Source organism: Leptodactylus fuscus, chromosome 1, assembly GCF_031893055.1.
Source record: "Leptodactylus fuscus isolate aLepFus1 chromosome 1, aLepFus1.hap2, whole genome shotgun sequence".
NCBI classification, from domain to species: domain Eukaryota; kingdom Metazoa; phylum Chordata; class Amphibia; order Anura; family Leptodactylidae; genus Leptodactylus; species Leptodactylus fuscus.
The window spans coordinates 29,047,404-29,069,958 of NC_134265.1; the positions used below are offsets into that span (position 1 = coordinate 29,047,404).

The 22,555-nt window shown below is 46.3% G+C and overlaps 1 protein-coding gene across 1 annotated transcript; it reads right to left on the reverse strand.

Moving 5' to 3' along the window:
* Nucleotides 1-3,586: 3,586 nt before the first annotated feature.
* LOC142197816 (indolethylamine N-methyltransferase-like) lies at nt 3,587-9,426 on the reverse strand. The gene is made up of 3 exons (XM_075268469.1): nt 9,273-9,426; nt 8,808-9,015; nt 3,587-4,025 (listed from the first exon to the last, which is right to left on the reverse strand). The coding sequence occupies exons 1-3, from the start codon at nt 9,424-9,426 to the stop codon at nt 3,587-3,589; spliced, it is 801 nt and encodes a 266-aa protein (XP_075124570.1).
* Nucleotides 9,427-22,555: the final 13,129 nt, after the last annotated feature.

The following is a 22,555-nucleotide window of genomic DNA, read 5'->3' on the forward strand; positions in this document are numbered from 1 at the left end:
TTTGGCACTGATTTTGAACTCTATTGGGAGGCTCTTTTTGGAGGCTGATTTTGAGGTGGATTCAGCGTCAAAATCAGCGCCGAAAAACTCTGTGTGCACTGACCCTTATCCCTGGTTCACATTAGCGCTTGGATTCCGTCCGGGGGAGTCCGCATAAGGACCCCCCAAATGGAATACCAACCCAACTGCAAGTGCTGTGCAGTTAAAGCACATGAACCCCATAGACTAATGGGGTCCGTGTGCTTGCTGCGCACTGCTCGCATGAATCATTTGTGTGCTTTAACTGCACAGCCTACAGGCACTACTATTACTACTGTCTATACCAGTGTTTCCTAAACTTTTCAGAGCACCCCTGGAAAAAAAATGCCATTATATACCAAATATATCCATCCTCATTCCCCGGTAGCTCTCTGCTGCTCTGTTTTTCTTGACTCTAGCTATATAGCACATGCCTGAATGGTGGAGCAGAAAGCTAAAGGCTTCCTGCTCCACCATTGTCTTCAAGTAGATTTGAATGATAGCAGTCAGAGTGTCATGGCACCCCTGAGAGGTTTCCACAGCACCCCTGTTGGTCATGGCAATCTCATTGGAAATGGATGATCTATATTATTACATGCAGCAAATCTATGTCCACTTGGCTCCAGGGCTTAAATGGTTCTCCACTATGTGCACTGAACCAGTGTCCAGGCCCTTGACAGAATGACTACAGTAACATCCCGAATGAAGGATTTTGGGTATCCGCAGTGTTATCTGTCACAATGTTCATCAATAGAGTTTTCACTGGGTCTAAATAACATCCATCCCATCATGATTGGTGTGCTGTCTCCAGAGATCCGACCACTCCATGGCTCTAGGAGATCTGGGCTGCCTGATAACTCCCATAGTCACATGAGAGCAGGCAGGGAAGAGAGAAGGGAGACACCTAGTGGATCAAACTTTTAGTCATTTTTTAAGGACAAAAACCATAATTTTAGGTAAATAAAGTGATTTTTGCTTTTTGGTATGCACAAGATAGTTAAAGCGACAGTGACCATTTAGCACAGAGTATATATTTACTCCACGTTAGACTATAATTAGAAATAAGCAAATTGGCTTGTTACAAACTTTCCAAAAATTTCAGATTTAGACAAATTTTTGGGGCTCACAACCCCAAGTATAATAAACAGCTGTCAGATGTCTTCCACCCTCTCAGGAGACATCACAGGCCACAGAGGGCATCATGTATTGCACATTGATATCACGACACTTGCATCAATACGTCATAACATCAGCATGCCGAAGAACATGGAAGATGCCTGAAGAAGTCGTCTCCTGGGCCTCAGCATTCCCCCGGACCCATGACATCACACAGGAGGCCAGAAGATGGTGACAGTGGAGCGCGCCGGTGAAGTCACCCGATGTAACACAGAAGTGGATGTCAGTATCCTATAACACCATGCATTGTCTTCTTAGGTTCCCAATATAGTCCACAATTAATACTCCCCCTGCAATACTTAATTACCTGCCAGACGATCATTAATTACTAACTCATAAAATCATTACCATAATAACCTCTTGGACAGAGAAGTATTGCTTGCCATTACTAATATGACATGTGGTCTGTGAGCGCCCTCTGCTGACAATATAGAAACATTACCAGCAAAATGATTTGTGTATGTCATTTGTAGGACACGAAGAATAAAAGAGCACACTAAATCTAATTCTTATTTCAGGCCTAGCTAATGGAAGGACACTCATTCAGAAGAAGGATGAAAGCAAGTCTGGCAGATAACAGGGCTCATTGGGCTCAAATCAAAGAAAGGATGTATACCTCCCGACTTTTAAAGGACAGAAAGAGGGACAAAATGTGGGCGGGATGCTGGAAATTTAGCACCACCCACTTCTAAATTGACTCCACCCATTCCTCGTTGGGTACACCTTGCACGCCACATCTCTCCCCTCACAGTACACTCTGCTCCCCCATCTCTCCCCCCACAGTACACCCATGCACCCGACAGTTCACAAACCAGCCACAGTACACCCATGCACCCAACACCTCTCCCCCTACAGTACACCCTGCACACCACATCTCTCCCCCATAGTCAACCTTGCACCCCACATCCCCCCCTGTACCCTGCATCCCACATTTCTCCCCCCCACACACAGTACACCCTGCACCCCACATCTCTCCCCCACAGTCAACTTTGCACCCCACATCCCCCCCCAGTACACCCTGTACCCTGCATCCCACATTTCTCCCACACACACACACACACACACACACACACACACAGTACACCCTGCACAGTCAACCTTGCACCCCACATCCCCCACAGTACACCCTGTACCCCATAATACACCATGTACCCCACAGTACACCCTGCATCCCACATTTCTCGCACACACACACAGTACAGCCTGCACCCCAAATCTCTCCCCCACCGTCGACTTTGCACCCCACATCCCCCACAGTACACCCTGTACCCCACAGTACACCCTGCATCCCACATTTCTCGCACACACACAGTACACCCTGGACCCCAAATCTCTCCCCCACCGTCAACTTTGCACCCCACATCCCCCACTGTACACCCTGTACCCCACAGTACACCCTGCATCCCACATTTCTCCCCCAAACACAGTACACCCTGAACCCAACATTTCTCCCCCACACACATAGTACAACCTGCACCCTGCAGTACACCCTGAACCCCACATCTCCCCATCACACACAGTCCACCCTGCATTTCACATTCTCCCCCCCCCCCCCAGTACCTTGGACCACACATCTCTCCATCTCTTCCTTCCTGCACGCGATACTAAGACACGCCTACTCAGTCACATGACCGTCTGATGTCAAACAGGTCCTTCTGAGTACAGTAGTCAAGCTTTACCTGATCACCACCCGCTCTTATCCCAGTTACAACTTTCAAACTGCTATAAGATTTGATGGTGATCGGGGGAAAGTTTGATAATAAATAAAACACTTCAGGGACTTGCAGTAAGCCGTGCGGGACCGTGGGACAGCAGTCTAAAATCGGAATGTCTTTGCGAAATGCAGGACGGTTGGGAGCTATGGGGATGTATAAGGGGGAGTTCACACGGAGTAACGTGCCGCGTGATGTGGCTGCAAAATCACGGCCACAAAATAACGCGGCGTATACGATCCAGGCTCCCATTGAAATCAATGGGAACGTATACGGCGCTCAAAGTCTCACAGGCCGTATACGTGCCACATCACACGGCACATTACTCTGTGTGAACTCCCCATAAGGGTTCATTGTGACTATATTAGAGGCTCACATAATGTCAAGCTGGAATATGCTAACATAACCCAGACAAGTTAAAGAATTAGAAGCCATCTTGAGGCTAAGGGTATGACATGCTACGATTTGCAAAAACACTTGTGCTTTTGAAATCGTAACTTTTCCGCCGCGGATATTTTTCTGCAATTATCCAGAATCCCATCCATTTTGCAGGTAATGTTTATTACCTCTTCCTTGTACACATTCCCGTCTGTCTTGAAAGCCTCCTCCTATTTATGTTCGTATAAAGACTCCTATGGTCTAAGGTGTCATTTGGCTTCGGCTGGGGCCAGGAACTTCCACTAAGCATCTTTAACTTTACAAGCGAGTACAAACACAGTGGAGTCATGGTTGCAAAGCTCGTACTGGTCCTTGTCATACGTTCTGTAGATGACCTCCAGATCCAAGATCTCAAACCCTGTCTCGGTGATGGCCGTTCTTATAAACTCCTTGGTTAGCGCCGGAGCGGGGAACCTTTTACCCCCCGATAAGTGGGAGCTACAGTTCAGAATCTCCGATAAGATTAAATGCCCCCCTATTTTTAACAAGGAAGAAACATTTTTGAGACATTTTCGATACGTGTTCAGACTACTAGACGCACACTCCAGACAACCAAGAGACATCACACAGTCAACCCTGGGCAAAACCATTGGTTCTAATGGGTTGCTCTTGAGAACGTCACACTGTAGAGTTTTCTTTACTGTATTTTCAAGTTTCTTCTTTTTTTCTTCTACCGACATCCTAAAATGTAAAATATTCACAGATAAAGATGGTTCTGAAATAACAAACATATACAATGAGTTTTTAGTGATGTCCCACTAGGGAATACAAACCAGCGATGCAGTGGCGGATCCAGGGTTTGCGGGGCCCTGGGCAATTGACTTTGGCGGGGCCCTACTTACTGGGGGTCTTGCACTTCTAACCTGTACTTCCCAACTGTTGAAGACTAGAAAGAGGGAACAAAACGTGCAACGCGCGCAGCGCGCCGCAACAAATTAGGCCCCGCCCACTTTTATGTTGACTCCACCCATTCTCATTCAATTTTCATGTGATTCCACACAGCATAATCCTCCTACAGTCACCTGTAAATTATATCTCCCCCCCATTTTCATATACACCCTTCATCTACCTCTAGTTTCATGTCCCCCCCCTCTATCTCTGTCCCCAGTTTCATGCCATTCTCCCCCTTTATCTGCCCAGTTTCATTTCCCCCCCGTCTCTGCCCCAGTGTCATGCCATCCCCCCCTTCATCTGCCCCAGTGTCATGCCGTTCTCCCCCCTTCATTTGCCCCAGTGTCATGCTGTTCTCCCCCCTTCATCTGCCCCAGTGTCATGCCATTCTCCCCCCTTCATCTGCCCCAGTGTCATGCTGTTCTCTCCCCCTTCATTTGCCCCAGTGTCATGCTGTTCTCCCCCTCTTCATCTGCCTCAGTGTCATGCCGTTCTCCCCCCTCCATCTGCCCCAGTGTCATGCTGTTCTCTCCCCCTCTATCTGTCCCAGTGCCATGCCGTTCTCCCCCTCCATCTTCCCCAGTGTCATGCTGTTCTCCCCCCCTTCATCTGCCCCAGTGTCATGCCATTATCCCCCCTTCATCTTCCCCAGTGTCATGCTGTTCTCCCCCCTTCATCTGCCCCAGTGTCATGCCATTTTCCCCCCTTCATCTGCCCCAGTGTCATGCCGTTCTCCCCCCTCTATCTGTCCCAGTGCCATGCCGTTCTCCCCCCTCCATCTGCCCCAGTGTCATGCTGTTCTCCCCCCCTTCATCTGCCCCAGTGTCATGCCGTTCTCCCCCCTCCATCTGCACCAGTGTCATGCTGTTCTCTCCCCTCTTCATCTGCCCCAGTGTCATGCCGTTCTCCCCCTCCATCTGCCCCAGTGTCATGCTGTTCTCCCCCCCTCCATCTGCCCCAGTGCCATGCCATTCTCCCCCCCTCCATCTGCCCCAGTGTCATGCCGTTCTCCCCCCTCCATCTGCCCCAGTGTCATGCTGTTCTCTCCCCCTCTATCTGCCCCAGTGCCATGCCGTTCTCCCCCCTCCATCTGCCCCAGTGTCATGCCGTCCTCCCCCCTCCATCTGCCCCAGTGTCATGCCGTTCTCCCCCCTCCATCTGCCCCAGTGTCATGCCGTTCTCACACACACTCACCATTCCTCGTTCCCTCGCAGCTCTCTCCTCTCTCATACACATATTGTAGCCGCGATGTGATGACGTCATCACATCGCGGCTACAAATGCCGGAGGCCCGGAGCTCAGCGTTAAAGCAGGAGCTGAGCTGTGACAGCTCCGGCTTTAAACGCCTATGCATTCAGCTCATCGGCGTCCTACCGCCGATGAGCCAAATACATAGGCGTTTAAAGCAGGAGCTGTCAGCTCCTGCTTTAACGCTGAGTTCAGTTGCAATCGGGACATGCCGACCGGGACCATTTTGTTAGGTCCCGGGCGGTTGCCCGGCTCGCCCGGCCCTGGATCCGCCCCTGCAGCGATGCACTGAGCACTATAGACTGCAATACACGTATATTGCAGTCTATAGAGGAAGTCAGTCTATGCAGACACATAGGGTGACTTCCTCACTTCTGCTACTACGGTAGCAGCCCAGGGCCACCGGCGAGATTGGGTTGCCCAGAGGGACATATAGCATGGTGGAACCCTTTGGATGCCACGATCATGTTTGACTGCGGCATACAAAGGGTTAAAACCCATGACATAGCAACCAGGGGTTATGGAGCAGGGCATTAGCTGTCAGTTACAGATAACACCCGCCCCGCTGTGGGTTAAAGGGCTGTGACATCACCAGGCTGGTTGCTGATTGGCTGCACAAATGGCATTGTGGTTGATTCCACGTTCCCAGAGTTCCTTGCCCCATGTCCTAATGTGCAGCAGCCATTATTTCCTAATATTCAGATCGGATTCCACTTCGTCAGACTCGATTCGCTCATCTCTAATCACTAGATTAGTTTTGACAAATATTCATGAGGTTTGCTAAGTGGCTTAACTTATTCAGCCCAAACCGAGAATCCTTATGGCGTCTGTAAGTCCCCTGGCATCCTCTTCAGGCCTCTGACAGAGGTCACATGGGGTCAAAGCGAAATCACATCTGCATGCCCAAGTGACCACCGAGGCCTGTGATAGGGAGACGTGACCCCATGTCAGAGGCCTGAAGAGGATGGCAGGAGACCGCTGGACAGCCAAGAGAGATAGGGTAAGGTGAGTATAACTCACCTCCCCTGGGCCTCCACTTATTATACTCTGGTGTCTGAGGTGACCCAAGAGTAGAATAGTGTTTCATAGGTGGGCATACCTCCCAACCGTCCCGATTTCCGCGGGACAGTCACGATTTGGGTGACATGTCCCGCGGTCCCGGTTGGAGGGAGGTATGTCCCGATTTCAACTCAGATCTGCGTCCAGAGGACGCAGATCTGAGTTCAGAGGACGCAGATCTGAGTTGAACACACATGCGGCTGAAGGAAGGAGCTGACACAGGTCAGCTCCTCGCTTCACCGCTGCCCGCCTCTCTCCCTGACACATGCGGCTGAAGCTGCTCGCGTGCTCGCTTCGCCACTGCGTCTCTCTCTCGCTGACACATGCGGCTGAAGCGAGGAGCTGACCTGTGTCAGCTCCTCGCTTCGCTGCTGCCGCCGGCTCCTGGCTTGTAGACGCGATGTACAAGCCAGGAGCCGGCGGCAGCGGCGAAGCGAGGAGCTGACACAGGTCAGCTCCTCAATTCAGCCACATGTGTCAGCGAGAGAAAGACGCAGCGGCGAAGCGAGCACGCGAGCAGCTTCAGCCGCATGTGTCAGGGAGAGAGGCGGGCAGAGAGCGGCGAGGGAGCGGAGGAGAAGGTAAGTTTAATGTGGAGGTGGAACGTGAATCTGGGGGCAGATGAAGGAGAGGACGGCATGACACTGGGGGCAGAGATGGATAGGACATGAATCTAGGGGCAGAGATGGAGTGGACATGAATCTGGGGGCAGAGACGGAGTGGACATGAATCTGGGGGCAGAGACGTGGGACATGAATCTGGGGGCAGAGATGGAGGGACATGAATCTGGGGGCAGAGATGGGGGGACATGAATCTGGGGGCAGAGATGGAGGGACATGAATCTGGGGGCAGAGATGTGGGACATGAATCTGGGGGTAGAGATGTGGGGACATGAATCTGGGGGCAGAGATGTGGGGACATGAATCTGGGGGCAGAGATGTGGGGACATGAATCTGGGGGCAGATATGGAGGGACATGAATCTAGGGGCAGAGATGTGGGGACATGAATCTAGGGGTAGAGATGGAGGGACATGAATCTGGGGGCAGAGATGGAGGGACATGAATCTGGGGGCAGAGATGGAGGGACATGAATCTGGGGGCAGAGATGTGGGGACATGAATCTGGGGGCAGATATGGAGGGACATGAATCTGGGGGCAGAGATGTGGGGACATGAATCTAGGGGCAGAGATGGGGGGACATGAATCTGGGGGCAGAGATGGAGAGGACGTGAAACTGGGGGCAGAGATGTGGGGACATGAATCTGGGGGCAGAGATGGGGGACATGAATCTGGGGGCAGAGATGTGGGGACATGAATCTGGGGCAGAGATGGAAGAGGGACATGAAACTGGGGGCAGATGAAGGGTGTATATGAGACTGGGGGAGAGATAGAGGGGGGACATATAATTTACGGGTGACTGTAAGAGGATTATACTGTGTGCGGGCACATGGAAAATTAACAAGTGGGTGGAGTCAACACAAAAGTGGGCGGGGCTAAATTTGCCGCGGCGCGCCGCACATTTTGTCCCTCTTTCAGTTCTTCAAAAGTTGGGAGGTATGGGTGGGGAACCCCAAAAGTTTTGGGCCTGGTTAGAACCTGTGACTTTTAGAAAACCGTGGGCAAAATGGTTCTCTTATCCCAAGCTATCCCTTCTTGTATTTAAGCTAGTTATCAACTAACCAAAGATCTTAGTTCATTTGGGATGACTTAAGGATTTCAAGGGACATTTGGGTACAGTTACTTGAAGGAAAAGAGGAAGCAGAAGATGTTTTTTATTTAAACCTAATGCTTATGTTAAACACATTTTTAACAAATTGTGATGATTGTTCAACCTATTGTCATTTTTCATGTTACTATTTATCATTTTAAATTATTAAATTATCACCCTGACCACTAAGCCTAATAATAGTTTGACATTTACCAGGGTTTTTTTTTTTTGTTGCAACAGTCACATCATTTAGACAGGAACAAAAGAAGATAACACTTCTATAGATAAAACCAAGGACCCATCAGTCCATCCACTAATGACAATCATGAGAATGGGAGTCACTTATATCCTTTTCCTTCAACATTAGTAATGTTGATCTAATTAATAGATCTAAATTATTAGATAAATTCTAAGTAATTAGATCAGAGGTGAACATTCTTGTAAGGAATATAACAAGGTCACATGAGTAAATGTCAGTCATAAAGGAATTAGTAGTATATCACAAAATATTAGCAATTATTTAACCCATCTATTGAAGACTAGAATCATTGAATTTACCCTTTGCCTTCCAGGTCACAGACTCTTTGAATCACGTTGTCCCAGTTAAAGGTCCCGGGTTCATTTCTCAGGCTTCTTTCATAGTATTCTCGACTTCGATCATTGTAGTCCGCACCGATGATCTCATCAAAAAATTCACAAGCTGATAGGTCCTGATAAATGGTAGGTCCGTGGCCAATGTCAATCAATGTCTTACCCTTTACACCTCCTATAGAAAAAAAAACAAAAAAACACACATACTGTATATCATTGATGCTCGGAGTTACAAGTAGTGTCATAATGTCCAACTTGTTTGTACCCATGGATTACCCCATCCTCAAATCTATGGCAGCCAGGTAGGGTAATCTACTAAAGAAGTGGATGGCTAACCCCAAGGGGTCAGGATTTTTTTCTTGCCAATTCTGACCACTCCCGCAGCTACGAAAGAACAAAAATAATTGTAGACTGAGAGCCTTATGTACTCACGTGTAGTAAAAGTCTCGTGAAGCTTCTTCAATTCCAGGTCTAGAGTTCCATCCACCACACAAATTCCCGATTTGGGGTTATAATAAGTATTTAAGTATTCTTCTGGATCAAAGGTATCTTGATACACGTCATTGTCAGTAAAGATTGTCTCCATTTTTGCAGCGGTCCCTCTAACACGCAAGGTCTTTGGTTAAGGAGTCTTTCCGTACAGGAGCTAATAGGCTTAAATGTGCACTAAATTGATGGCAACTTCCCAAATGATTCACAACATACAAAGTCTAAGAACAGAATGTTCCGAAGTGTAATGTCATTTAAGATCCATGTTCTTGGTAAAAAATAAATAAATAACCATATACAACACCATTTGGAATCGGGTCCTATGGAGGTATCACATTGCTCTATTCCCTCATTAGATATGGGTGTCCCTAAATGAACTTTGCATACATACAGGGAAGTTAACCCAGTTACCTAGAGCAAAAGATAGGGGGAGGGGGTCACATCAATTTTCTATACTCCCCCATTATGTGAGAACAAGTGTTGGACTGGGGTTCCTTGGGCTCAGCAGAGAAATGATGGCCCATCTTCATGTCCACGTTTCATCGCATTATAATGTATCTATCTTCAGGTGACTTAGAACATATCAGTAACAAGGTCTTATGGATGAGCTGTTCATCAAATCCAACAAAATAGTTCCTGGTGGAGAATACCGTATATACTCGAGTATAAGCCGACCCGAATATAAGCCGAGGCCCCTAATATTACCACAAAAAAACTGGGAAAACTTATTGACTCGAGTATAAGCCGAGGGGGGGGGGGGGATGCAGCATCTACTGGAAAATTTTATAAATTAAAATGGTCGGAGATTTTGGGTGCAGTAGTTGCTGGGAAAGGGGAATGCATAAAATGTACCATGAAGACAAATAACTCTAGACTTCAAGACTGGCCAAGGAAATTACCATAATAACCTATGTGTCTGGAAGCCTGGCGGCAACAAATCCCATCTTCAAGCACCAAAAAAATACACAAATATTACTCCATTATGAAGGTGTATTAGGGGTCCTTCAAGCATTGGAATTTGATGCTGATTTGGGAGTGGATTCCGAGCCCGATTCAGCAGCAGATTCCACCTAGATTGCTCGTTGAGCCACGGTGTCCGCCTCACTGAAATGAATGGGCCGTCTCCGGAGGGAAATGCCGCGACTGTCGGAAGCCACTACAGTCGTGGCAGGTGGATTTTGGCCCGAGAGTGAAGCGGCTCCCCGCGTCACTCTCGGTGCCAAAATTTGCCCTTCCACTCCCCGTGTGAACGGGGCCTAAAGAGACACAAATCATCTCTTGCTTAGTGAGGAGACAAATATGTGGTACATGATAGAAATTTATGGCGCACAAAGTAAATTGTCATAAATTTATAAGTTTACCCGATTTTAAACTTGGTCTACTTTGCATAAGAAAATCTGCTCTGCTATATTCATTCGTTTGTTTCATTAAATGTGTCGTAACGATAGACCCTTCTATACCAAGGCCCAGTCTGGGGCAAATTTTTCGAAAGTGTCGAGCCAGACGTATTTAAATTTGCACTAAAAAGGTGGTGGCAACTTCCCAAATTATTCAGAACATACAAAGTCTAAGCACAGAATGTTCTGCAATGGAATGGAATTTCTGTACTGGGCAAAATCCACTTTTTTAATGTTTCCTTAGCAAAAAAAAAAAAATTTAAAGTTACCATATACAGTGCAGTCTGGGAATGGAACCTATAGAGGTACAGTTAGGGCCAGAAATATTTGGACAGTGACACAAGTTTTGTTATTTTAGCTGTTTACTAAAACATGTTCAGAAATACAACTATATATATAATATGGGCTAAAAGTGCACACTCCCAGCTGCAATATGAGAGTTTCCACATCCAAATCGGAGAAAGGGTTTAGGAATCATAGCTCTGTAATGCATAGCCTCCTCTTTTTCAAGGGACCAAAAGTAATTGGACAATGGACTCTAAGGGCTGCAATTAACTCTGAAGGCGTCTCCCTCGTAAACCTGTAATCAATGAAGTAGTTAAAAGGTCTGGGGTTGATTCCAGGTGTGTGGTTTTGCATTTGGAAGCTGTTGCTGTGACCAGACAACATGCAGTCAAAGGAACTCTCAATTGAGGTGAAGCAGAACATCCTGAGGCTGAAAAAAAAGAAAAAATCCATCAGAGAGATAGCAGACATGCTTGGAGTAGCAAAATCAACAGTCGGGTACATTCTAAGAAAAAAGGAATTGACTGGTGAGCTTGGGAACTTAAAAAGGCCTGGGCGTCCACGGATGACAACAGTGGTGGATGATCGCCGCATACTTTCTTTGGTCAAGAAGAACCCGTTCACAACATCAACTGAAGTCCAGAACACTCTCAGTGAAGTAGGTGTATCTGTCTCTAAGTCAACAGTAAAGAGAAGACTCCATGAAAGTAAATACAAAGGGTTCACATCTAGATGCAAACCATTCATCAATTCCAAAAATAGACAGGCCAGAGTTACATTTGCTGAAAAACACCTCAAGAAGCCAGCTCAGTTCTGGAAAAGTATTCTATGGACAGATGAGACAAAGATCAACCTGTACCAGAATGATGGGAAGAAAAAAGTTTGGAGAAGAAAGGGAACGGCACATGATCCAAGGCACACCACATCCTCTGTAAAACATGGTGGAGGCAACGTGATGGCATGGGCATGCATGGCTTTCAATGGCACTGGGTCACTTGTGTTTATTGATGACATAACAGCAGACAAGAGTAGCCGGATGAATTCTGAAGTGTACCGGGATATACTTTCAGCCCAGATTCAGCCAAATGCTGCCAAGTTGATCGGACGGTGCTTCATAGTACAGATGGACAATGACCCCAAGCATACAGCCAAAGCTACCCAGGAGTTCATGAGTGCAAAAAAGTGGAACATTCTGCAATGGCCAAGTCAATCACCAGATCTTAACCCAATTGAGCATGCATTTCACTTGCTCAAATCCAGACTTAAGGCGGAAAGACCCACAAACAAGCAAGACCTGAAGGCTGCGGCTGTAAAGGCCTGGCAAAGCATTAAGAAGGAGGAAACCCAGCGTTTGGTGATGTCCATGGGTTCCAGACTTAAGGCAGTGATTGCCTCCAAAGGATTCGCAACAAAATATTGAAAAAAAAAAATTTTGTTTGGGTTATGTTTATTTGTCCAATTACTTTTGAGCTCCTAAAATGTGGAGTGTTTGTAAAGAAATGTATACAATTCCTACATTTTCTATCAGATATTTTTGTTCAACCCTTCAAATTAAACGTTACAATCTGCACTTGAATTCTGTTGTAGAGGTTTCATTTCAAAACCAATGTGGTGGCATGCAGAGCCCAACTCGCGAAAATTGTGTCACTGTCCAAATATTTCTGGCCCTAACTGTATCACATTTCTATTCCCTTATTAGATATAGGTATCCCTAAACGGTTTTTGTTTACACCAGGGCAGTTAACCCAGTTGCCTATAGCAAGAGTCCCATCAATTTTCTATACTCCCCCTTTATGCCCACCATGCATGAGAAACTGTGGGGTTCCTTGAGCTCACTGAGGAAAATGAGGAGCCATCCTTAGCATTTGCGTATACAGTTATTATTGCATGTCACGGTGGTGTCAATGCCCAAGCAACCGCGATACCGAATGCTGCTTGCACCTCTATGGAAACGGGGTAGGAAAGCTGTCCCTGGTGCAACGATGTCTGACTAGGCCCTGCCTGAGGGTGTTGGTCAGCTGTACCCAAGCTAAGCTTGGCCCCGACAACTACTGGCTCTCTAAACGTGGAGACCTAACAGACAGGTAGGGTGAGAGCTGAAAGAGGCTAGGGACTGGGATACTAGAGGCGGTCACCCCTAACGAAAGAATAGGTGCAGCTGCAAACAGTAACAACTAGAATAGAACGTGCTGGAGAACTAACAGGCGCACCACAACCATAAACACACAACAGGAATTTGAGGAGAGGAAAAGCGGAGTAGTGAGGAAAGGGTATCACAGGACAGGGGCAAAACAAACCTGAAGCCCTGAACCAAAACTCACTAATACCAAAACAGTGACAGGCAGCCAGAAATGCAGGACAGGGGTTGAGTCGAAATGTTGAGGGTTAAACAGACTCTCACACAAGATAAAACTCACACCACTTCCAAATCAGCTTCTGAGACCATGCAACTTCCACAAATCTCTCCTCCTAAAATGGGCCAAGAATCCTGGTAGGTAACAACGAAAACCAGCGAGGACTGAAGCCAGCAGTGAGTCTTTTACAGACCCCGTAAAGAGCTGATAGGTTGATGACAATGTCACACCTGAAGCTTGCATCTACTGAGACACCCAGCCAGCTCAAGTATACACTGAGGCAGATCCCCAACCCCCGACTCCACAGCTCAGTGGCACAGAGAACGACCAGAGAGCCACAGGACACCAGCTCAAATCCCCAGACAAACACCCCCAGAAAATGCTCAAAAACTTTACAAACAACTCAGGTCCTGACATTGCAATATTTATCATGTAGAACATATCAACAACAAGGGTGATCTGTACATCAAATCCTACTAAATCCTCATGGGCCAGTCCAATGACTGTATTAAAATGACAAACAATTCATCAAAAGTACCATGTATATTAAAAAACAGGCAGGGCAACTCCACAAGACAACCTAGCCTCATTTCATAAAGTGTGTCATTGTGGACCAAAGTGTATTGCACTTAAATTAAACATATGACTACTTTCCATCTGGAAAACTTCTCTAAACTCCCTGCCACTAGGCGTCTCGCTTATTCGCTGTTCACTTTTCCTAAGGAATTCCGTCCCTAGATACATTGCAGCCCATCTTGCTTATCTGAGTGAGTGGAGAGGGCAGTTCTTTTCTCTCTTCATACAGTGAATGGAGAGGAGAGAGGTTGATTCTCCTCACAACCTGCACAGAAGTGTCTGCTAACTGTTGCTCAGTGCAAAAGACTGAGGATTCTGCAAAACTCACAGCTTACATTAAGTTCACAACTGCGTTTGGGTTTCCCCGAGCGGACCCAAAAAACGGAAACCTAATCCACTCCTAAACCCAGGTCCACCAAGTTTCCACCCGAAATATTCCAAGAGAAAAGTCCTGTTTGCAGGGGAAAACTCGGATGCACACTCGGTTGTGTGCATGAACCCTTAACAACAGGAAAACTAATAGGACATCATGTATGGCGGTTTTTACAGTCTGCTCAGCAAGATCCTGCAGATATTACAACTTTTCATAAAAACCCAGGTACCCTTAGTTGAGTTTTTGTTTTCTGTGGTTGATGTTATGAAAAAAACTCAGTCTGGTGCTAATATTTGCAGATCCTTCCACAAATGTTCATTCTGCGGCGGATCACATGCCATGGTTTGGTGCTTCCAAAAAGGAAGTCCGACCACTTTACAGTAAAGAATTCATCCGTAAGAGCATTGACGTCAAGAATGTTTCCTTGGCTTGAGGTATGGCCAGACAGAATGAAAGCGGCCATAGTTACAGCGGCTTGTAGGGATGACTTTGATGTGCCGGAGTTCAGAGGTGAGGGGGGCTTATGGATTTGAGGTCAGTTGAAGAACATAAGGAAGTGGTTAAGATGGAAAAAGAGGTTTCTGAAGGCAGAATAAGGGGTCCTTGTGATAGGTCTCCATATGATCATTTCAGATAGTCACCTTTAGGGGGCGTTTACATGGTGGAAATAAATAGGGATCACTCGCCATTTTCTGGCCGCTGGAACCCTGTGAAGGAAAGTCGAAACGGGACACTGACAATACAGATGAATGACTCCCCAACAAAACCCGCGCTTATTTTTCAACATCGTGCTGCGATCCCTGCCTACTAGTTAAAGCAATGGGAGGCATAATCTGAGGGCGACAAACTCCTATGTGTGAACACCCCCGTAGGCACCATTCTTAAAGGGATTCTACCATTAAAACCCTTTTTTTGTAGATAAGACATCGGAATAGTCTTTAGAAAGGCTATTTGTCTCTTACCTTTAGACGTGGTCTCCACCGCGCCGTTCCTTAGATATACCAAATTTTACCGGTATGCAAATTAGTTCTCTCGCAGCGATGGGGGTGGACCCTAGCACTGGAAATGCGATGGGGGCGTCCCCACTGCTGCTCAAGAACACGATCCTGCGACGCCTCTATCTTCTGCTGGATCCTCCCCTTCTTTCTTCGTCTTTCTTCGGCATCACCTCCGACACCTGCGCAGTTGGCTCTGCCAGTCAGACACTGGTAGAGCCGACTGCGCATGCCCGCAGCCATAGTTCTGGCGCCGCAATTGCGCGCATGCACAGTCGGCTCTACTAGTGTCTCACTGGCAGAGCCAACTGCGCAGGCGTCGGAGGTGACGCCGAAGAAAGACGAAGAAAGAAGGGGAGGATCCAGCAGAAGATAGAGGCGTCGCAGGATCCTGTTTTCGAGCAGTAGTGGGGACGCCCCCATCGCATTTCCAGCGCTAGGGCCCGCCCCCATCGCTGCAAGAGAACTAATTTTCATACCGGTAAAAACCGGTATTTCTAAGGAACGGCGCGGCAGACATCCAAAGTTAAGAGATGAATAGCCTTTCTAAAGGCTATTCCAACGTGTTAACCACAGAAAAAAAGGTTTTAATGGTAGAATCCCTTTAAAAAAGAACCTAATAGTTATAGGTTGATATATTATCTCTCATCTCCTTAGGAGGGCCAGCATGTGAATTATAGCTACAGAAACGCCAGCGGTTTCCCTATAGGTATAATTGAAGCAGAAACACTGCGGGAAGAAATGCATTGTCGCCGCGGTTTTTCCCGCAACTCTTTTTTACTGCGGGATGCTACGTGGGGCCTTAGCCTATGGCAGTATTTTTATTGTTTTTTATTTGCAGCACTCACAATAGATGAGTTTTTTGCAGAATTCAGAGCTGAGACTGCTCTATCGCTAATCTCAGATATGTCCATTGCAACGTAATGATCAGACGTTCCATAACTGATCGATATAGGAAAAGATCTGTGATTAGAATGAATTGACAGATTTGCACTTTACATAATTTTTTGCATTTTAATGAGTTAAGACCAAGTATTATCAGTTCCTTATTTGTGCCATCATGGACTCTCATCCACAGGACAGGGAATAAGTGTCCAATCACAGGGTCCCCAAGGGATGACAAGGGTGGGGGAATCGATGGTCCCTCCAAACCCACAGGGGTCCTGATTTCCCTATTTGAGAGCAGGATTGAGCATGGGAACTGTCACAACATACATTGAATATGTGATAACTTGTTATTAGCAGAATGCCCCTTTACTTCTATAGGTAAATTGTATGGAGGGTTCAATGTGAAACGAACACGTCCCAGAAACCCCCTTTAATAAATATGAAAAAAAAAATCATAGTTATATAGAATTCTGTGTTTTACTGATTTAGCATAGCAGATTTTGATTCTAAATACAGTTGTGTTACTGCCACCTTCTGGTTTGTAAGATGTAATGCATGCACATTTCCAGTTTTGCTATTTCTAGGGACAGAACTGAATTGTTTATTTTTTTTACACATCTTCCACTTGTTCTGCTGGAATGAAAGTGTTGTGAATGGAGAGATCACACATAGGCTTAGCATATTCCCCAGGGAGGACTTGTAAGTCTTCCATCACACTCCCAGTATCTGGTACAACTTTTCTAAAGACGGAAAATTGCTTGCTTCTGCATCGGTACATGGAGCTTCCTGTATTCTACCAATGTACAAATCACCAACCACGTTCAGGAAGGATGAGGAATTCTTTATGACATTTCCAAGTCTCTTCATCTTTGCAGACGCATTCATGTCAGTCCACAATGTCAGGATTTCAATGGGGCAGCGCTACAGTACCTAATAATAATAATAATAATAATAATAATAATACATTTTATTTATATAGCGCCAACATATTCCACAGCGCTGTACAATTTGTATGATTTAAATACAGACAGATACATTAAAAAAAAAACATTTCACACAATGGGACTGAGGGCCCTGCTCGCAAGAGCTTACAATCTATGAGGTAGAGGGGGTGACACAAGAGGTAGCAGGGGCGGCATTACTTATGCAGAGGTCAGACACTTTTGTAATAGAGGTGACTGTCATTACACAAACATAAGACTTTATGAGCCGTCACCAGTCGTGTCCTGTAACATGTGGATGGAGCTTGGACCTATAAAGTTATCCTGAGATTACATCATACCATGTGGGGAAGTGTGGGAGCGGGGACAGAGGAGGGTGAAGGGTTTACGTTAGACATTGGGATAGGCCTGTCTGAAAAGATGTGTCTTTAGTTTGCGTTTGAAACTGTAGAAATTGGGAGTTAATCTGATTGTCCGGGGTAGAGCATTCCAGAGAAGTGGTGCAGCTCGGGAGAAGTCTTGTATATGAGCGTGGGAGGTTCTGATAATAGAGGATGTAAGTGTTAGGTCATTGAGTGAGCAGAGAGCACGGGTTGGGCGGTAGACAGAGATGAGGGAGGAAATGTATGGAGGTGCGGCATTATGGAGAACCTTGTGGGGGAGGGGGATAACTTTATATTTTATTCTATAATGAATAGGCAGCCAATGTAGCGACTGGCACAGACCGGAGGCATCGCTGTAGCGTCTAGCCTGATAGATGAGCCTGGCCGCTGCATTCAGAATAGATTGTAGAGGAGAGAGTTTAGTGAGGGGAAGACCGATTAGTAAGGAGTTACAGTAGTCAAGGTGAGAATGAATCAGAGAGACAATAAGTGTCTTTAGTGTATCTCTGGTAAGGAAAGGACGTATTCTGGAGATGTTTTTGAGGTGGAGGTGACATGAGCGTGCGAGTGATTCAGTATGAGGGGTGAAGGAAAGGTCTGCGTCAAACATGACCCCGAGGCAGCGGGCCTGCTGCCTAGGAGTTATAGTAAGGCCTGAGACTGCAATGGATATATCAGGGACAGATCTGTTAGATGGTGGAAACAGCAGTAGTTCAGTCTTAGAGAGATTTAGTTTCAGATAGAGTGAGGACATGATATTAGAGACAGCAGAGAGACAGTCACTGGTGTTCTGTATGAGTGCAGGGGTGATGTCACGGGAAGATGTGTATAATTGGGTGTCATCAGCATAAAGATGGTACCTGAAGCCAAACCTACACTACAAACCTACCTACACTCACCACTATAGTTTGTACTGCCAGCTTGCAATATGTAACATTACCAAGAGCCGAGCTGTCTCTGTACTGGTGACCTGCAGGGGTCGGACCCCCTACAGATCTAATATCGATGGCCTATCCTAAGGACGGGCCATCAATATTAGAAACCGGATAAATGAACAAAATAGATTAAAAAATAAATTTAACCCCTTCCCACCGCAGGTATTTTTCGATTCTTGTTTTTGACTTCCTGCTTCCACACCCCATAACTTTATTATTTTTCCGTTCACAGAGCCATATGTTTGTACCTTTTGACATTCCATACAATCAGGGCTGGTTTTAGACAAAGTGGGGCCCTGGGCAAGTTTACAAGTGGGGTCCAAAATTCTAAGAGATACCCAGTTGCAGAACTCCTGCCATTGCAGCTGCTATGGGGCCCGTGACCATAGGGAGCCTGGTGGGCACCTGGAAATAAATAGGCCATTAACTGCTGGCATTACTCCATCAGGTAATGGGCCCTATTCACTTACCAATCCCCATTCCTACCCATGGCTGTCCCTGCATCCCCTTCTGCCCTCCAGGGGGCTTCCTTGCATCCCATATCTCATCGCTGACTCTAAACAGCGTCAGGACTTCCCTGACAGGGACATGGTATGGAATCCATGGGGATCGGTAAGTACGGCCACAGTACTTGGTATTTGTTGGGGCGAAAGTCACAAGATGTGTCTCAAAGATTTTTCTGGCAGTTTGCTTGGATAAACTGCTATCATTATACTCTGGGATCTTTTCTAAGTCCAGAGTATAATCATCAGAGGCCCAGGGGAGGTGAAGAAACATTAAAAAAAAACAGTATTACTCACCTCTCCTGTGCTCCAACATCTTCCAGGCATCTTTGGGCCTCTTTGGTCACATCCCAGACATCAAATATGCCAAACTGGTGTGATTGCTGGCTTTGCTTTTGTGATGTCTATATCAACATCAAAGAGAGCTGAAAGCAACAGGGAGTGCACCCAAGCCCAGGAGAGGTAAGTAATATTGTTGTTTAAGTTTGTATCCTCCCTGGGTCTCTGATTATTATACTCTGGGGTCAGAAAAGAGTATAATTGTTCATGGATGATCCCCTATGGGGCATAATACTGTGTTCAGGGGCCACTATGAGTCATAATAATGTGTGTATAGAAGCCATGGTGGAACATAATACTGTGTACAGGTAACACTAGGGGACATTATACTGTCTGGATGCCACTTTGGGACATTATAGCGTGTGTAAAAGGGGCATTATACTGTGTGGGAACCAGGAAAGGGGGCGCTATGCAGTGGGGGGACCCAAGTCAAATATTTGCTTGGGGACCCTGTCTTTGCTAGTTATATCACTGGCCAGGAGTAACTATAAAATAGCAAACAAAAACTGGGAAAAGCCCAAGAGAACATAATATAGGATAACCAGGGACACTGAACTGCAAATACAGGACATGATGCAGCTAAAAAGATCCCCAACACAGAAGAGAAATCTATGAGCACAGTCAGATGTTTGCTGTATAGGTCTAACACCCCCACAACAATAACACAAGCAGCCAGAATTAGATAATAGTATATGGTTGACCTCTTATATTGTAGGCTGTCCCGGTTGGTAGGATGTATGTTCTGGCTTCAACTCATCTGCATCTGGAGGACACAGATAAGTTGAATGCAATGGATAAGCAAAGAGCTGTCCACTTTATGCTTCACTATTCAGTCCCTGTATCTGCTACTGATTTAGTGATGTCACATGGAGGGTAAGAACAGCAGGGAATAGGGAGAGGTGAGTATTAGTGTGTTGTATGTAGGGACACCAGGAGATGGATATAATACTGTGGACACTCCATCGACTTCTCCAGCCCACCTCCCAAGTTCCTCCCATAATATACACTTCTAGGGTTATTCCAAGCCAACAAATTTGACTTTAGGACATGGCGTCTTCCATTAGAAGAGTCGCTATCCTCAGCAATATGTCACCAAACATGGTGGGTCACTGTAGTTTAAACCTTATATGTCCATGTGATGTGATGTGAGATGTGAGAGGTGTATGGCGTCCCATGTATGTCTTATATACCTCTGGATCTTTACTCTCATTCCTGACCCACCTATCTGGAGTCATTTCTCCCTACTTATTGGTCATGTGTAGAGGCTGCCAATTTAATCCTCCATCCCCCACACGCGATAACTCACACGCGTAAACAATGTCATCATGCATCCGCTATAGTGATGCCAAGAAAAGAGAATGTTTGATCAATTCCCCATTTTTCTGAATGTCTGATATCGGCTCTCGATGCAGTACTATTGTTTCACATTCATAGGGTTGGCCGAAACAGTTCTCGTTAACAATTTACCCAAAATATTGGGATTAGCCTGTCACAGGAGAGTCTAATACTCTTCTTGCAAATGAATCCCATGCTTCCTAGATGAACGACGTTATGACTGGAGAAGTGTAATATCAGACACCCACGTTGTAAGGTCAAAACTCATCTCAGCCCAAAGATGTATCAGGCGGTTTAATTTATGCAAAACCATTTTACACTAAAGCAGGTATACAACATGTGACACATCTACCTGGTCTGACCTGATCTTCTCTTGTGGTCAGCCCCTACGGCCTATATTATGCCCCACAATAGACTGTGGGGCATACCACAGTTGCACACCCAACTCTTATGCCCCATAGTGGCCCACCCATGAACTATTATTATACTCAGGGGTCTTTTCAGACCCCTATAAAATTCAGAGACCCAGGGGAGGTGAGGGAACATAATAAACAGTTTTACTCACCTCTCCAGGATCCGGTGTTACTTCTAGCAGGCTTCGGGCTTGTATGGTAATGTCCCAGATATATTTGTTATATTTGGGATCTAAAAGACCCCCCGAGTATAATAATAGTGGTAGTGGGTTCACGGCCGCCTCCCGCATCCTATAGCAGAAGGGAAAGCCGGGGGCAGCCATAAGCAGACCCGGAGAAAAGGGTAAATAGGACGCTACCTGCTGGAATATCCTCTATTATAAAACAAAAAAAGTATGTTTCTTACCTAGCTTGCCACTGCTCCTGCTGCCGCCAACTCCTCTTTTCACCCAGAAATAAGACGTCTGCGTCTCAGCGCAGGTGGCGTGATGATGCCGCCTGCGCTGAAACGCAGAGGTCTAAACCAGCTCAGGACAGGGACGTTTGTTTTCAGAGCGGCCTCTCCTGGGCTAATTTGAGTAAAAATAAATCAAATTGCCGCGGCTGCCGCCCCCTCCAAGGTGCCGCCTGACGTGACTACCTCACCTTGCCTTATTAGAGGTGTGGCCCTGGGCTAGGTTTACAACTGCACTTGATGCCCTTTCAGGGATTCCGTCCCAATTCCGCTTAAAAATGCAGAAATTTTGAGATTTATAAACCTTCTCAACACTAAAACATAAGATTGCAATGAAGCTTTACAGGTCTTGCTGGCTGCTGTCTGCAGAGGGCATCATCGCTCTACGTAAAATACAAAAAAGTTTATTTTTTCCAGGGAAATGTAGAGGTGGCAAGAAATGGACAGGTTAGAAAAAATGTAAAGGATGAGGTGGCACTACTGCATGCATACAAACTATGCTATGGGAGGTCAGGGGTAAATTCCATATACTTCACTGGTGGTACTCACAGCAAGTAAATAAAGTCCAAAAATGGCCCCCAGCATTTACAGTTGGCTTTGCGTGAGGCCCGATGGCAGAGCCGACTGCACAGGTGTCAAAGTGTGACCCCAGCCGGAAGAAGACGAGTGAAGAGGCCGTTGCTGAAGAAGATGGAGGCGGCGCTGGAAAGAGTTCTCTCGCAGCATTGGGGATGCCCCCAGTGCTGTTTGAGCACTGAGGCCTGCCCCCATTGCTGCGAGACAACTCATTTGCATATCAACAAAGACCGGGATTTGTAACCAAACGGCGGGGCGGAGACGACTTCTAAAGGTAGGAGAAGAACAGCCTTTCTTAAGGCTATTCCAACATGTTTTAATGGTAGAATTCCTTTAACAGTGATGTGCAAGTAGTTTTCAATTGAATACCTCGCCGGCATCGGAATGCGTGTAATTGGCCGAACACCAAGGGGTTAAACGCATTGAATATTTGAAGCATTTAACCCCTTGGTGTTTGGCCGATTACAAGCATTCCTATG